This window comes from Suricata suricatta, chromosome 6, assembly GCF_006229205.1.
Source record: "Suricata suricatta isolate VVHF042 chromosome 6, meerkat_22Aug2017_6uvM2_HiC, whole genome shotgun sequence".
NCBI lineage: Eukaryota > Metazoa > Chordata > Mammalia > Carnivora > Herpestidae > Suricata > Suricata suricatta.
Genome location: NC_043705.1, coordinates 69656771 through 69675282, shown reverse-complemented (window position 1 = coordinate 69675282; position 18512 = coordinate 69656771). Strand labels below are relative to the sequence as shown.

Sequence of the window (18512 nt, the reverse complement as noted above, 5' to 3'; positions counted from 1 at the left end):
TAATTTTTGGAGAGAGAGAGCATGCACATGAGTGGAGGAAGGACAGAGAGAGAGGGACAGAGAGAATTCCCAGTAGGCTCTGTGCTGCCAGTGGAGCCCCACTTGGGGCTCAATCCCATGACTGTGAGATCATGACCTGAACTGAAACCAAGAGTCAATTACAACCAACTGAACCATCCAGGTGCCCCAACAAACTGTGTGTATAGTTATAGGTTATTTTCTAAAATTGGAATTTCTAGGTCAAAAAGTATGCACATCTCTGAGTAATTTGGCACATAATGCCACAATACCTCCAGAAAATCTGCGCCAGTTTATACTCCTGGAAGCAGAACATGAGAAGGCCTATATCCAATATAAGATTTTCTAATTCTTTTTATACTCTGCAAACTCGATATGTGAAAGAAAATTGATATCTTTTCATTTTAATGTTTTTTTTTTCCTGGGTTTGAATTTAAACTATCTTGGCCACTTGTACATCTTCTATTGTGAGTTTGTTTATATCTTTTGGTCAATTTTTTAGTAGGATATTTCTCTTTTTCCGATAGATTTGTAAGAGCTCTATTAATATTAACCTTTTATCATTTGTAAAAAGGTTAATTTTAGATAAGTGATAATGTTGCCATGTTGTTTCCTGGCTCCAACATAAGATTCTTGCTGTACGTCTATGCATCCTTCTCTTTCTGTCTCTTCTCAGGCTAACATCTGGTCAGTAGGATGTTTCAGTGTTTTATATAAAAAGACACATACACAGATATTCTTCTTGTCTCCACCACATAAATGTAATTTTTCCCTTTTGATGATAAAAATATTTGTAATGACACTTATTATAAAATGTGCTATGCCTAAAGATATTAATTTCCACATTAGAATTAGAAACCAATTTTTGCCTTCACTTCCTTTACTTTAGTTGGACAGGTCTAGTCAACACATGATCTAAACGCTGTTAAAAAAAAGTACATTCTGTAGGGAAATGTGATTCAGAAGCAGTCTTTTACAAAGAATCAGTAAAAGACAAAAATGAGTAAAAATCTACACATATAATAGAAAAAAGCTTGCAATCAGAGAGAACCTACATTATTTCCAGAAGAGTAGGGAAGGAATGCAAGGCATTTCTGGGAATGTTTGGTTTTGGCTAATGAAATGTCATGAAATACGAAGTAGCCAGGGATAAGCAGGTGTCCCCTAAGGGGGCAATAAGTTTCCTCATTCTAACCAACCTTATTTAGTGTTTTATTATATAATCTATTAGCTAAATATGTTGTGAAATCTTGCAGATGAGCTTTAACTCTTATGAGGCATGAAATGGCAAGTAATGATAATGGTGTATCAAGATTATAAAGTAGAAAATTTGGGCTATAGGCAAATATAAAACAATGTCTAAAGAAAATAGACTTAAACAAAGCATATTAACCAACTAATATATTGGATGATAGAGTGACTCACTGCAATTTCCTGCATATAATGGTCAATTAAACCACTAGTCAAAAAGACAAACAAAATGTCAAATATCACTATGAAACATATTGAGGAAACACTGATAACGAATCAGCTCAAACTTTCATAATCATTTGCAGTTTTGATCACTGTACTTCAAGAAAACAGAACAAGGCAAATTTGGAAATGGGGTGTGGAGACTTCTGCAGGAGGGAAAACTAGAGGAGGAAACTATAAAGATGTCACCATCAAGAAGCATATGTTCACAAAACTATAAAGATAATAAAAAGACACAAATATACATAATCATACATACATTTCTCTTTTTTAAAAAGATTTAATGGTTATTTTTGAGAGACAGACCGTGCAAGTGGAGGAGCGGCAGAGAGAGACACACAGAATATGAGGCAGACTCCAGGCTCCGATCTGTCAGCACAGAGCCCAACACAGGGCTAGAACCCACAGACCGTGAGACCATGCCCTGAGCTGAAGTCCGAGGCTTAACTGACTGAGCCACCCAAGTGCCTCCATACATTTCTTATCAAAACAGAAATGAGGAATTAATAGGGATTGCCTGAAAATTGATAGAGCAAGAAAGTGGTAGAGATATGATGAAAGGTGATAATTGTTTTGGGATAAAGGGGAGCCAGCAAATGACAACTAAGAAACTGAAAAGACTAAAAATATCACCAGCAAAAGAACAACAAAGAAGTGTGTTCAGATACAAAATGGTGTGAAATAAAAGAGAAAAGAAGAAGGTGATGAAAACAACTATACAGAAATTTAAGACCCTGGAGTAGCATTTACTTAAATGAAGGAAAATATTCTGCACCAGAAGGAAGGAGAAAAAAAGAATTTTTCTTCCATCTTTGCTTTTCAGATATATGTTTCTTTCACATTTTGATATATACATATTAAACATATGTTGTGTTATCTTTTTCTTTCACCAAAATCTGTTTATAAGTAGATGGTACTTTTTGCAATTTGGTGCCTTAGAACAGAAGTATTTCAGTATTTAAATGTTATTGAATTTAAAGTACTCTGCTGAAGTAGATAGAGACTAATAGTTCTATATAATCTCCTCTGAATTTGGTGAATTTGTTATCTTCATAAAAACTGTTAACTACCCCTATCCAAGTGTTGCTGTCCTCATCCTATCATTATGTGTACAGACATTAAGAAGCTAGTAAAGCGCATAGCACAGAACAATCTAAAGATTCTGAGGAGAAATATGTTCATACATTAGACCTAAGAGACTTTTTCTATAACACTGTACAAAATTAGTAGTTTCAAAGTGGATAGGATAATTCAAAAGAGAGATGCTTATACTTTTGAGAGGTAGTGGTAGAGAATCAAATGATAGACAAATTGTATCTATAGAGTTATGAACCTGAATATCTTTGGTGCCTCCTTTATAGTCATGTCCTGACTGTGAATCTTCTAAAGGGAAAAATGACTGTAGATATGAAGGCTACAGGATTCTGAGGAGTATTATCCTCATTTTTCAGATGTGGATTTGACTCAGTTAAAATTGCTCAAGGTTATGAACAAGTCAGCAAAGTCATTTTTGCTTAATCATTTTTCAGTATTATTACAAATATTTACAGAATTGTGTTACTTACCAAGCATAGTAGGGTAAATATCCACAAGGGAAACCACATTTGATACTTGTAAGTTGGCCTTAATTCTTGGCCCCATCATCATCAGTGGCACGTGGGCGCTTGCTTCGTACATACTCATTTTATAAAACTGACGATGTTCCATGGCCAGTTCTCCGTGGTCTGAGGTGTATATGACAATGGTTTTCTGAAGAAGATCTAACTGGCGAAGAGCTAAAATAATTTCTCCTACAATACAAATCAGATAAGTCTTAATTACCTTATAGTTTGTGTTCTATCACAGTAAGCTTATAACAACTCTAACTTGCAGGAGTTTGTCAGGATAATTCTTAAAATCTGAGTGTCACCTAGTAAGTTATGCAAATTTTCATGTGCCTGCTCCTTAGCTGACAGACTAGAGAGAGGAAGGAGAAAATATAGAACCGATAGGATAAGATTCCTTACTTGGAGATTATGCTGGCTTGCTTTCTATGTTTCTGTCAGAGATTGGGCAACATTTTCCCCCCTTAGTGACTTGAATGAAAAAAGAAAAACAACTCTAGATGTTAGCGCTGTACACGTTTCAGACAATGAAAGGACTGATACTACCACCAATCCATGATATCTGCGCAGTGGGAAGTCAGAACTCCTCCCTGCTACCCTTTCTCCCAAATCCCCAATTGGCAGATAAGGCTTAGCATATTCTTGGATAGGGAATAACTGGACATAAAATTCTTGTGACTAGTCCCTGTCTCCTGCAGTGCTTTTCAGCATAGACCACCTGTTTTTCTTTTTGAGAGAGAGAGGGGGCACAAGTGAGCAAGAGCGGGAGAGAGAGAGAATCCCACAAGGGGCAGAGAAGGAGAGAGAGACAGACAGAGACAGAGACAGACAGAGACAGACAGACAGAGACAGAGACAGAGAGAGAGAAGCAGGGCTCAAGCTCACCCAATTTGGGTTTCAAACTCATTGAACGATGAAATTATGACTTGAACCAGGAGCCCCTCTCCATTGTGATGAAGAATCACAATATGGCATCGTCCAGGCAGGACTCCTCCCTCTCTTGGCAGCTCCTGAATCTGGTCTACAGGGGTCAGTATTATTAAAAAACAAAATCCCCAGGTGACTTTGAAGTCCAGTCAGAACTGAGACCCACTGCTCTAGGTAGTTATTTACTGAAGACAGACCATCAGGATCTTCAACTGGACAACTGTAGTGGCTTCCTAATCGGTCTTCTTGCCCCCATTCCCTGTCCCCCACCCTTGTATCACTCTAGTGGCTATCTTTCTAAAATATCTGATTATGTCACACCTCAGCTTAAAACTTTTTCAAAACTTCCCATTGTGTAATTCTCTAGCAAGCTCATCACCCTTAGCTACCCCTAAGCCTTTACCTTGTATGGTCCTAAATTATTTAGAATTCCCTAAACTAATAATAGTTACTTAAGGCTTTCTTGCCTCTGTATATTCTCTGCCTTCATCTATGTAGAATGCCTTTTCTCCCACCATCTACTTGGAAGATTCCCATTCTTCTTTTATGACCTAATTCAAGTATTATCTTCCTGGTGAAACATTCCCTGCTCCTCAGTGTAGACTAAATTGCTCTCTTCCAAGGCCCCAGCAACTTGTATACAACTGTAGTTAAAACACATTATAAATGCTGGTGTTTATATTCATTTGATAAATGTTTACTGAGTTCTTACTATGTGCCAGGCACCATGGATACAAAGCTAGGTGTGTAGGTTGGAATCTTGAATAAGACTGAAGTCCCTGCCCTCAAGAGGCTCCCATTGTTCAAGGGAAGCCAACAGTAAACAAATAAATAGACAAAATAATGAAAGATTGTGCTGTAAACAATCAGGATGATAAGATATAGAGTAAGTAGGATGGCGGACTAGTATACTAACTTAAGGTGGTTGGGAAGATATCCCTGAGGAGGTGATCCTTGCACTGAGAGCTAAAGACAGAATAGCTATCCATGTAAAAAGCAAATGGAGGAGCACCTGGGTGGCTCAGTTGGTTAAGCGTCCAACTTCTGCTCAGGTCATGATCTTGAGCTCCATGTTGGGCTCTGTGCTGACAGACTGGACCCTGGAGCCTGCTTCAGATTCTGTGTCTACTCTCTCTACCTCTCCCCTACTCATGCTCTGTCTCTCTCTCTCTTTCTCTCTCTCTCTCTCAAAAATAAATAAACGTTATTTTTTTAAAAAAGCAAATGGAAGAGTATTTGAGGCAGAGGGAAAAACAAATATAAAGGTCCTGAAGTGGAGGAAGAGTTTAGTAGGTTTTTTTTTAAGGTTTATTTATTTTGAGAAAGAAAGCATGAGTGCATGTGGGGGAAGGGCAGGAAGAAAGGAGAGAAAGAATCCTAAGCAGGCTCCAAGCTGTCAGGATTGGGCTGGACACAGAGCTCAAACTCACAAACTGTGAGATACTGACCTGAGCCTAAATCAGGAGTCGTCGCTTAACTGACTGAGCCACCAGGTGTCCCAAGAGCTCAGTGTTCTTTGTTTTTGTTTTTAATTTTTTTTTTAACATTTATTTATTTTTGAGAGGGAGAGAGAGGCAGAAAGAAAGAGACAGAGGATCCAAAGCAGGCTTCATGCTGTAGGCACAGAGCCAGATATGGGGCTGGAACTTAGGAACTGTGAAATCACAACCTGAGCTGAAAATAAGTCAGCCACTTAAATGACTGAGCTACCCAGGAGCTCCCAAGAGCTTAGTGGTTTTAATTAAAGTGTGATTTATTTTATTTTTTAATATTTATTTTTGAGAGAGAGAGAGAGAGAGTGAGCAGGGATGACATAGAGAGGGAAACAGAATCTCAAGCAGGCTCCAGGCTCTGAGCTGTCAGCACAGAGCCCCATGTGGGGCTCAGACCCATGGACCGCGAGATCATGACCTGAGTGAAGTAGGATGCTTAACGGACTGAGCCACCCAGGGGCCCCTATAGTGTGATTCCTTAGTAATATTCAGTTAGTACCATCAGTGCTCCACATAGTGCCAGCTGGATAAATAGTGGGCACTAAATATTTGTTGAACAGTCAACAGTAATAAACACTATTTGGTGACCAGACAATTGTGGATTTAACAGGATACACCATATTCCATAAACTTTGTAACTAGAAGTGAGCTGCTGCTGCATTTTTTTCTCTGAAGAGACTTCAAGAGGTATTCCCAACTCCCTGCAGCAACACTGTATAAAGTATTTCACCATAGTAGATACAGATGAATGGATAGCTGCAAACTTTAAGAAGTGATGTCCAGGGTGCAAATGGGTCAATATTCACTAACATCAGAAAATGTCAATATTTATGTGGATTTAGGATGAAAGAAATCTACTTGAAATCTCATTTATATTTAAGATTGAGTACTTGGAAGATCCTTAGGACTTTTAGTTCATATTATACTGCTATATACATTTATCCATATGGCTTTTTTGCTTTCTGCTTTATACTTTTCTATTTTTGCCCAATGACTGCTTTTAAAGAAACAGCCACTTGTTCACTCTCAAAGTTTACTCTGTACAGAACAGGTGCTTCCCACACTTCACTAATGCAATTCTGCTCCACTCCATGGTATAGCAAAATATGAAAATAACCTGCTAGAAAAACGGATTTTTTTTTAAACCAAAGCTTCTCCATTCTAAATTAGAAATGGCCATTAAGTAACTCTACAAAGGAGTAGACAAAACACTTTCTTGACAGTCCTCTTCTGAAACCAGGCAGGGTTTTGAGCTGAGCTAGGGAAGGAAATTCCAGAATCCACCTGGGGAAACTGATGGCAGGTTTAGTTAAACCTTGCTCTACAGGGCCTGGGAAGAATGGTTTTGTTTTGAAGTTATTACAAGTCTGGGAGAAGTCACAAGAATCTGTGACTAAACACTTACCTCTTAGAACCAAGCTGCCTTACAATTACCTGTCACGTGCGTCCCTATGTTCGGTTAAATACTGATTCCTGTTTAAAGCAAGTAAAAAGTTTTGTTTCTAGCAGAGAGTAGCATTGTATGGTCCAATCTTTATGTATGAACAAATTGAGCATTTACTAATTTATGAATAATCAAGATAGAAAAGGCTTTTTATTCCACAATCAATAATGCAAATTATCCAATTCTTATATGTGTCAAGATTTTTATAATTTTAAGTTTTTAGCATCCAAGCAACTGTTACAAAACACTGTCTGAGGAAGTTCATACAAGTCACCAAACAGCATGAGCACAGTTTATTGGAAAAATATTATACATTTTCTTCATTTAATTTCTTATTAAATATACCACCTACCAAGCATGGCATCTGTCTCAGCGCACATAGCATAATAAAAGGCCCTAATATTCTTAATTTCTTTTTCTGTAAACTTTCCAGTGCAGTTTTTTGTATAAGAAGAGTAATAATCTACAGGGTGCATTTCTGAAAGAGGTAACCACTTGGGGATTTTGATGGCATCGTAAGATACCTAAAAAGGAGAGAAAAATGAGTAGTAATATTCTCCTCCTTCAACAAGTATGTATGGCGGACTAAATAATATTAATTACTTAGGATAGTAGAAGAGAATAATTATGAGTTATGTAAAAGTAAACCAAATACATAATTAGGAACAAATTGTTAATATTCATAGTAACAACAAAAGCATATATTAATACCTGTATATATATATATATAGTGAGACAGTTATAAAAATTGTCTTATAATTATACTTGGCAATCATAAACATGAACTATATTAAACATTATTATAGTCCAGAAAAAGTATTCAAGCTTTTTAACATAGTGTGTGATCAACTCAAAATTCCAAAATCAGCAACCTGAGAATCTAGATCATTTCCCCAGTAGTTTACTAGTAAAAATGCCAACATTGGGTGAGACAGCCAAATGTTTGCTAAGAACAAATACAACTTTTTAATACATATAAGTGCTTATAGTTTTGGTGAAAAGACTAGACTTAAGTCATACATTTCTTTTAGTCATGTAACTAAAAAATCTCAAATTTCTACTTGCTATTTACTTAAAAGTTATTTGATACAGTCCATTAGGATAGTATTAATTCTAGACAAAATTTTTAAGATAGAGCCAGTTATAAGTTTTTCAGAAGACATGGAGTATCTAAAACTTTAACATTGTTTCCTTTGAAATAGGGTTCACTAAACAGCTTTTTTTTTTTTTTAAAGATTTTAGTTTTAAGTAATCTCTACACCCAATGTGGGACTCGTACTTACAATACCAAGATCAAGAGTCATATACTTTACTGACTGAGCCAGCCTGGTGCTCCTAAATAGCATGTCTGATTAGTTTTTTGTTTTTGTTTTTTAACAAAGTGAGAGTGAGAGCAGGGGAGGGGCAGAGGGACAGACAGAATCTTAAGCAAGCTCCATGCTCAGGGCTAGGCCTGACTTGAGGTCTGATCCTATGACCCTGGGATCTTGACCTATGCCAAAATCAAGACTTGGAGTCTTAACTGACTAACCCACCCAGGTACCCCCTGATTAGAGTTTTAATAGTAACTTGAATTTAAGTTGACACCTTTCATAACACAGGCAGTCCTCGTTTGCATGGTTCAGATGTGTGTGGATTTCTGTTACCACAGGTTAGTTAAATAATACCAGTCCCTCAACAGCACAGTTCAAATATACTTTGGTTACCAAAGTATATTAACTGTCAGTTAATACAACCTTTCACATTCAAATACTGCTAGCTCTTTGGTCTACAAATCTATGTAAGTTACAGATGTGTTATCACAATCAGTGACTAATCATGTCATTTTTTAAAAAGTCTATTAGTTGAAAGGATCAAGAAGATGTGGTTTATATATACAATGGACTACTACTTGGCAATGAGAAAGAATGAAATCTAGCCATTTGCAACACTGTGGATGGAACTCAAGGGTATTATACTAAGTGAAATAAGTCAGTCTGAGAAAGACAGATATCATGTTCTCACTCATATGTGTACCTTGAGAAACTTAACAGAAGACTGTGGGGGAAAGGCAGGGGGAAAAATAGTTACAATCAGAGAGAGAGAGGGAGGCAAACCACAAGAGACTTAAATACAGAGAACAAACTGAGGGTTGATGGAGGGTGGGGGAGAGGGGAAAGCTGGTGATGGGCACTGAGGAGGGCACTTGTTGAGATGAGCACTGGGTATTGCATGGAAGCCAGTTTGACAATAAATTATATTAAAAAACAAAAATAAAAATAAAAAGTCGATCCGTGGTCACTGCATATCCTTTATTCAGTTACGCACACACACATGTGTAGTTGTACTGCCTCCTTGTCTCCCTGTGATAAATCAATGTGATGTTTTACAAAAATGGATAATCAAAAGAGGGGACAGGTCAAAAAAGATGAGGTAGAGCAAAAAAACTGAAAAAGTGGTAACACTGGACATGAAATTTGAATCAAACATTAATTAGAGTTATAGACAAAATAGTCAATCTGAAAATGCTGCTGTTGCCGCATTTGATAGGCTCTAGCTGTGCAGCCCGCGGAATTCAGTGAAGACACGCTCATGCATATAAATGAGGAAGGCTATTGCAAAAAAAGGATGAACATGTCCTAGAGAACACGACACTAGGAAAACTCTCTAGGTTAAAGGAACTCTCAGAAATTCACCATGACATTGGAAGTGCAAAGGGTAAAACGTTTGAAGGCGATCCATATTTAAAAAGGAAGCTGACAACCTGCCAAGACAGAGCTGCTTGCTCCGTATCTTGTTATAAAATGAGCAGGCAAGCACTGTTCAAACTCCCGATTTGTTTCTTTACAAAGACACAGAACACTTTAATTCTCAGTGTTTCTAGTGTTTTCAGTTATTAAACATTAGTTTTACTGTTTTTTCATTTCCCCATATATTTATTACCCAGAAGAAGAGAGGCTTAATGTTTTTAAGAGTCCTAGAAAAATAGTCACTTTCTCCGTTGATTATTGTGATCTCTTTGTACAGTTTCGGCTTGCATGGTCACTTTTACCACCCTGACCTGTGCCAAGTGAGGACCTCCTGAACTTCTGGAGAGTGCCTTTTAGTTTCTCGCTCTCTTTTTTTACGTTTATTTTTATTTTTTAGAGAGACAGAGTACGAGTGGGGGAAGGGCAGAGAGACAGAGGGACACACAATCTGAAGCAGGCCTCAGGCTCTGAGCTGTCAGCACAGAGCCTGACTGGGGCTCAAACTCATGATCTGCGAGATCTTGATCTGAGCAGAAATCAGACGCTTAGCCTACTGAGCCACCCAGGTGCTCCTAGTTTCTCTTTTTATAGATAAATTATATGCAAATGTGTTCAACTCAGAAGTAGGTTACTGTGTTTCAGTATTTTATTTTTGTTAAATTGCCCTTTTGGTTTTTGTCAACCAATTATTGGTCAAGTTTGATTTACTAAGGTATACAGTATTCAAATTTTTCTTTAAAAGTGATAATAAAAGAAACACTGGACAAGTACCAGTAACATACATCTTATAATGTTAACTTGTACTTTTGAGCACACAATGGTGTACTTACCTTTTTAAGCCAGTAAAGAGATGTGTGAAATGTTGAAGATCCAAAATTTTCTCCTGAAGATGGTGAAGGATATGGATGTGGTAAATTTAATCCCAAGTACAGAACAAATGGTTCAGTGTCATTAATTGCCTCCTTTCTTAACCAATTTACTGCTCTGTCTGTATTCTTCCAGTCTTCTTCCATTACTCTTACTTTAGTCTTTTTAGGGATAAGATTAACCATAGGCCTGCCTTCTTGTCTGAGTAAGAAAGCAACATCTCTTGTCCATGCTTCAACGCGGTTGCTGAGGAGGCAAAAAGACAGGTGTGTTATAAGGTCCAAAAAAGATATCAAAAGTGACTAAGCATAAATATAAGGAAGCAATATGGAAAACAATGTTTAGGCTCAGTCATGTAAAGGATCAGGCTCACTACGCTAGATCTCATGAAGAGGGCTATTGAGCCTTGCAAATACAAAAACCAGGAAAAAATGGCAAGAATCAAATATTCACCTATGTGTTCTTTAAAACCAGGTTAGATTACTTAGAAGGATTACTTTTTTTTCATCTTAAGTGTACAATTAATGACTTTCAGTAGATTTGCAAAGCTATGCAACCATCACCGCAATCTAATTTTTTGAAGTAATTCCTATGTCAAATGTGGGGCTGGAATTTATGACCCTGAGATCAAGAGTCACATGCTCTACTGACTGAGCCATCCTGGCACACAAAAGATAATTTTAGAACATTTCTATCAGCTCCCAAAGCAATTTTCGCCTTGAACTAACTCCGCATTTTCAATCCCAGCCCCAAAGTCTTCAAAGTCCATCATCAGTCCAGTTGTTCACCTCTGACCTAACAAGGATAACCTTATTGCTCAGCTCCCAGGGGATAACATTCACTTGTAGAAGGGTTACTTTTTTTGTATATGATATTGAGTAAAGTAAAAAAAAAATATTTCAAGTTCCTAATATCTCTCCTAAATTTTCTAGCATTTTGTCTTTTTTTCTGTCAGGAGAGGTTTTTATTTTTATTTTTGTTCCAGTATAGTTAACATACAGTTGTATTTGTTTCAGGTGTACAATACAGTGACTCAACGATTCCACATATTACTCAGTGCTCATCAAGGTAAGTGTACTCTTCAATCCCCTTCACCTATTTCACCCATCTCCCTCCCCACATCCTCTCTGGTAACTGTCTGCTTGTTCCCTATAGCTAAGAATCTGTTCTTTGGTTTGCCTCTCTCTCTCTTTTTTCCTTTGTTGATTTGCTTCTTAAATTCCACATACGGGTGAAATCATATGCTATTTGTCTTTCTCTGATTGGCTTATTTCATTTAGCATTATACTCTCTAGTTCCCGTGTTGTTGCAATAATATTCCATTGTATATATGTATATATACCACTTTCTCTTTATCCATTCATCTATCAATCGACACTTAGGTTGTTTCCATAATTTCACTATTTTAAAGCTGCAATAAACATAGGAGTACATGTTTCCCTTTGAATTAGTTTTTGTATTTTTTGGGTAAATACTCAATAGTGTAATTACTAAATCATATGGTGGTTCCATTTTTTTTAAATGTTTTATTTATTTTTGATACAGAGAGAGACAGAGCATGAGAAGGGGAGGGGCAGGGAGAGAAGGAGATACAGAACTGGAAGCAGGCTCCAGGCTCTGAGCTGTTAGCACAGCAGTTCCAGCCTGATGAACTCATGAACGTGAAATCTGACCTGAGCCGAAGTCGGAGGCCTAGCCTACTGAGCCACCCAGGCGCCCCGGTGGTTCCATTTTTAGCTTTTTGAGGAACTTCCATACTGTCTTCCATAGTGGCTGCAGTAGTTTGCATTCCTATCAACAGTGCACCAAGGCTCCCATTTCTCCACATTCTCACCAACACTTGTTTCTTGTGTTTTGATTTCAGTCATCTGACAGATGCAAGGTGGTACTTCATTGTGGTTTTGATTTGCATCTCCCTGGTGATGAGTGATGTTGAGCATTTTTTCATGTGTCTCTTGGCCATCTGGATGTCTTCTTTGGAGAAATGGATACTAAAATGGATACGAACCTGTAAATTTTGGATATTTGCAAATATCTTCTCCCATTGAGTAGGTTGTTTCTGTTATTACTTTTGTGTGAGAAGCTTTTTATTTTGATGCAGTACCAATAGTTTATTTTTGCTTTTGTTTCTCTTGTCTCGGAGGACATATCTAGAAAGATGTTCCTATGGCCAATGTCAGAGATATTGTTGCCATTGCTGTCTTCTAAGATTTTTATGGTTTCAGGTCTCCCATTTAGGTTTTTAGTCCATTTTGGGTTTATTTTTGTGTATGATGTAAGAAAGTGGTCCAGTTTCATTCTTGTGCATGTAGCTGTCTATTTTTCCTAACACCATTTGTCAAAAAGACTGCCTTTTCCTCATTGCAAATTCTTGCATCCTATGTCAAACATTGTGGGCTTTTTTCTGGGCTTTCTATTCTGTTGATATATGTCTATTTTTGTACCAGCACCATATTGTTTTGATTACTGCAGATTTGTAATATAATTCAAGTCTGGAATTATGATACCTCCAGTTTTGTTCTTCTTTTCCAAGATTGCTTTGGCTATTCAGGGTCTTTTGTGGTTCAACACAAATTTTTGGATAGTTCCAACTCTGTGAAAAATTCTGTTGGTATTTTGATAGAGATTGCATTAAATCTGTAGGCTGCTTTGGATATTATAGATATTTTAATGATATCTGTTGTTCCAATCCCTGAGCATGGAATGTCTTTCCATTTCTTTCACTATTGTCACCTTCAGTTTCTTTTGTCAGTGTTTTATAGTTTTCCAAGTACAGGTCTTTCACCTCTTTGGTTAAGTTTATTCCTAGATATTTTATTATTTTTGGTGCAATGAGATTGCACCAGATGAGATTGTTTTCTTCATTTCTTTCTTCTGCTTCATTATTAATGTATAGAAATACAAGAGATTTCTGTACACTGATTTTGTATCCTGCAACCTTACTGAACTCATTTATCAGTTCTAGTAGTTTTGGATGGAGTCTTTAGGGTTTTCTATATATAGTACCATGTCACCTGCAAATAGTGAAAGTTTTTCATATTCTTTACCAATTTGGATGCCTTTTATTCTTTCCCTTTTTCCAGGATGCTGTGGCTAGAACTGCCAGTACTGAGATAAATAGCAGTGGTGAGAGTGGATATTCCTGTCTTGTTCCTGACCATATAGGGAAAATTCTCAGTTTTTCACCAGTAGGTATGTTTGCTGCTGATTTTTCACATAAGACATTTATTATGTTGAAGTGTGTTCCCTCTAAATATATTTTGTTGAAGATTTTAAAATAATGAATAGATATCATACTTTGTCATATGCTTTTTCTGCGTCTCTTATCAATGTAATGTATCATGTTGACTGATTTGCAAATATTGAACCACTCTTGCATCCCAGGAATAAATCTCAGTTGATTGTGGTGAATAATTTTTAATATATTGTTGGATTCAGTGTGCTAATATTGTGTTGAGAATTTTTGCATCTATATTCATCAGAGATATTGGCCTGTAGTTCTGTTGTTGTTGTTGTTGTTGTATCTTTAGGTGGTTTTGGTTATCAGGGTAATACTGGCCTCCAAGAATTAATTTGGAAATTTTACTTCCTCTTCTATTTTTTGGAAAAAGTTTGAGAATAGGTATTAACTCTTCTCTAAATGTTTAGTAGAATTCACTTATGAAGCTGTCTGGTCCTGGACTTTTTTTTGTTGGGAGGCTTTTTTTTTTTTTATTGTTTTATTGCTGATAATTGGTCTGTTCAGATTTTTTATTTCCGCTGGTTTTAGTTTTGGTCTATGCTTCTAGAAATTTATTCATTTCTTCTAGGTTGCTCAGTTTTTGGCATATGATTTTTCATAATCTTCTCTTACAGTCCTTTGTATTTCTGTGGTGTTGGTGGTTATTTCTTATCTTTTGTTTCTGATTTTGTTTTTTTTTGAGTCCTCTCCCTCTCTCTCTCTTCTTTTTTGATGAGTGTGGCTAGAGGTTTATCAATTTTGTGGATCTTATCAAAGAACCAGCTCCTGGTTCATTGATCTATTGCTTTTGTTTGTTTGTTTGTTTTATTTTTATTTTTTAATTTTTTTTAGTTTCTGTATCATTTATTTCTGCTCTAATCTTTATTGTTCCTTCCTTCTGCTGCTTTGGGTTTTGTTTCTTTTTCTTTTTCTAGCTCCATTAGGCATAAGGTCAAGTTGTTTATTTGAAATTTTGCTTGCTTTTGATGTGGGCCTGTATTGGTATAAACTTCTCTCTTAGAACCATTTTTTCTGCATCGCAAAGATTTTGGACTGTTGTGTTTTCATTTTAATTTGTCTCCATGTGTTTTTTTATTTCCCCTTTGATTTCTTGGTTGACAGACACATTCATTGTTTAGTAGCATGTTATTTAACCTCCATGTATTAGTGTTCTTTCCAGATTTTTTCTGGTGGTTGATTTCTTTCTTTTTTTTTAAACTATTTTTAATGTTTATTTATTTTTGAGAGAGAGAGGGACAGAGCACCAGTGGGGGAGGGGCAGAGAGACAGGGAGATACAGTCTTCAAAGCAGGCTCCAGACTCCAAGCTATCCAAATAGAGCCTGACATAGGGCTTGAACCCACAAACTGAAAGATTATGATCTGAACAGAAGTCAGATGCTTAACTGACTGAGCCATCCAGGCATCCCTCTTGTAGTTGATTTTTAATTTCATTGTACTGTGGTAAGAAAAGATACATGGTATAACTTCAGGATTTATTTTGTGACTTAATATGTGCTCTATTCTAGAGAATGTTCCATTTACACTTGGAAAGAATGTGTATTCTGTTGTTTTAAGATAGAATGTTCTGAATATATATCTATTAATATGTCTTTTTAATATATCTATTAAATCCATCTGGTTTGTCATTCAAAGCCACGTTTCCTTTTTGATTATCTGTTTAGGTGATCTGTCCACTGATATAAGTGGGGTATTAAAGTCCCCTATTATTGTATTATTGATTAGTTCCTGTGTTATTAGCTGTGTTATGTATTTGGGTGCTTCCGTGTTGGCTGCATAAATATTTACAATTATTATATTTTCTTGTTGGATTGTCTCCTTAATGATTATATACTGTCCTTTGTCTCTTGTTACAGTCTGTGTTTTAAAGTTAATTTCATCTAAGTATTGATACCTTGGCTGGCTTTCTTTTGATACTTACTTACACGATAAATGTTTTTGCATCCTCTCACTTCCAGACTGCCTGAGTCTTTAGGCATGAAGCTTGTCTCTTGTAAGAAGCATTTCAATGGACCATCACCCTGTGTGTTTTGATTGGAGCATTTAGTCCATTACCATTCAAAGTAATTATTTTTAGGTATGTATTTATTGCTATTTTGCTGTGTTTGTGAATCTTCTCTGTTCCTTTCTTCCCTTGCTCTCTTCTCTCTCCATAAGTTGACTTTTCTTTAGTGATATACTTGGATTCCTTTCTCTTTATTTCTTACATTCCTTTACTGTTTTATTGGTGGTATCTATTCGGTCTGTATAAAACACCTTCTGCATATGGCAGTCTATCTTAAGTTGATGGTTGCTCAAATTTGAACCCATTCTTTTCTCCTCTCCTTTCCACGTTTTAGGTATATGATGTCATACTTTATTTCCTTTTGTAAGTCCCTTTACTGATTTTTACAGATAAACTTATTTTTACTACTTTTGTGTTTTTCACTTTTCTTACTCTTACTCATGGTCTCTCCTTTCCACTCAGAGTTCCCTTTAATATTTCTTATAGGGCTAGGTTGGTAGTCATGAACTCCTTTAATTTTTTAATTTTTGGTTTTTATGACAGAGAGAGAGAATGAGAATGAGAGTCCTAAGCAGGCTTCATGCTCAGTGAAGATCCCAAAGTGGGGCTACATCCCATAGCCCTGGGATTATGACCTGAATCAAAATCAACTGTCAGACACTTAACCAACTGTGCCAGCCAGGTGCCCTGATGAACTCCTTTAGTTTTGTCTCTCTTTGTCTCTCCATCTACTTTGAATGATAGCCTTGCTGAATAGAGGATTCTTGATTGCAGATTTTTTTCTTCAGCACTTTGAATATATCATGCCACTCCCTTCTGGACTGCAGAGTTTCTGTTGAAAAATCGACTAATAGCCTGATGGGGTTTCCCTTTTATATAACTATCTTCTTTTCTTTTGCTACTTTTAAAATTATTTCTTTATTACTGCTTTTCACCATTTTAATTACTATATATCTTGGTGTAGACTTCCTTAGGTTGATTTTTTGGGAGAAATCTCTGGACCTTATGTATCTGAATTTGCTTCCTTTCCCAGATTTGGGAAGTTTTCATCTATTATTTCTTCCAGTAGATTTTCTGCCCCCTTTTCTCTCTTCTTTTCTGTGTCCCTATAATGCAAATGTTATGCCTGATGGAGTCACCGAGTTCCCAAAGTCTATTCTAATTTTTCGTAAGTTTTTTTTTCTCTCATCTGCTCAGCTTGATTACTTTCCATTACTCTGTCCTCCAGGTTGCTGATTTGTTCTTCTGCTTCTTCTAACCTGCCATTTATTCCATCTAGTGTATTTTTAAATGTTTTTTTTTAAGTTTATTTATTTTGAGAGAGTGTGAAGAGAAGGGGGGGGAGAGAGAGAGAGAGAGAGAGAGAGAGAGAGAGAGAGAGAGTGTCCCAAGCAGATTCTGTGTTGTCAGTGCAGATCCTGATACGAGGCTTGATCTCACAAGCCATGAGATCATGACTTGAGCCAAAGTTGGTCACTTAACCAGCTGAGCCACCCAGATGCCCCCCACCTAGTGTATTTTTAATTTTTTTAATATTTATTTTTGAGAGAGAGAGAGTGCAAGCAGGGGAGGGGCAGAGAGAGAGAGAGAGAGAGAGAGAGAGAGAGAGAGAGAGAGAATCTGAAGCAGACTCCAGGCTCTGAGCTGTCAGCACAGAGCCTGACATGGAGCTTGAACTCACAAACCTCAAGATCATGACCTGATTCGAAGTGAGATGCCCAACCAACTGAGCCAACCAGGTACCCCTCATCAAGTGGATGAGGATAAATTTTATTTACATTTAATTGGACTTATTTTGTTCTTCATTTCTGATTGTTTTCTTAATGTTTATTTTTGAGATACAGACATAATGTTCACGTGCATGAGTGGGGGAGTGGCAGAGAGAGAGAGAGAGAGCGAGCGAGCAAGGGAGACAGAGGTCCAAAGTGGCCTCTGCACTGACAGCAGTGAACTTGATACAGGGCTAAACTCACAAACCGTGAGATGATGACATGATCCGAAATCAGATGCTCACCTGAACCACCCAGGTACCCCATGATTGGTTATTTTTTTAATCTTTTAAAAAATTTTTAATGGTCTCATTTATGTCTTCCACTCTTTTCTCAAGTCCAGTGAGTATCTTTATGATCATTACTTTAAATTCTTCATCAGGTATATTACTTAGTTCTGTTTCACTTAGGTCTCTTGCTGTGATTTTGTCCTGTTCTTTCATTTGATACATACTCCTCTGTCTCCTCATTTTGCCTGATTCTCTGTGTATTTTTTTTTTGTGTGTGTGTTAGGAAAGTCAGACATATCTCTTGCTCTTAAAAGTAGTGGGTAGGCTGTGCACTTTTAACAAGGTGGTGCTGGTTCTCTTCCACAGGGGCTTTACAGTGCTGCAGAAACCTGGCCAGCTGGGGCCACTCTGCAAAGCAAAAGTGAGCCGGGTTGCAGGTCCTGCAAGTTGTGTGGGCTGGTCCTCTTCCACAGGAGATATGCAACCACTGTGTAGATCAAGGCCTACCTGGGCGCTCTGCAAAGTGCATGCCTTTTGGGGAGGAGGAGGCACAGGTTTAACAAGGTGCGCATGTGCTCTGTGGGAGTTGACCAGCTACTCCCAGTAGAACCCAGGCTGTGCAAAGGGCACTTTGGGGAGATGCAGTGTTGGCAAGGTTTACACTGGTCATCTGGGGGAAGGGGCCCACAGCGCTGGGATCCTGGCAGGCCTGG

The 18512-nt window shown here is 37.3% G+C and overlaps 1 protein-coding gene across 1 annotated transcript in view; it reads right to left on the bottom strand.

The window, feature by feature from the left end:
• Positions 1–18512, bottom strand: part of ARSK (arylsulfatase family member K) — a 43863-nt gene that overhangs the window by 7236 nt on the left and 18115 nt on the right. The window contains exons 4-6 of the mRNA XM_029941347.1: positions 10519–10801; positions 7312–7483; positions 3057–3281 (exon numbers count right to left, since the gene is read on the bottom strand). Of these exons, the coding sequence (XP_029797207.1) occupies positions 3057–3281; positions 7312–7483; positions 10519–10801 (680 nt within the window). The remainder of the gene's footprint in view (positions 1–3056; positions 3282–7311; positions 7484–10518; positions 10802–18512) is intronic.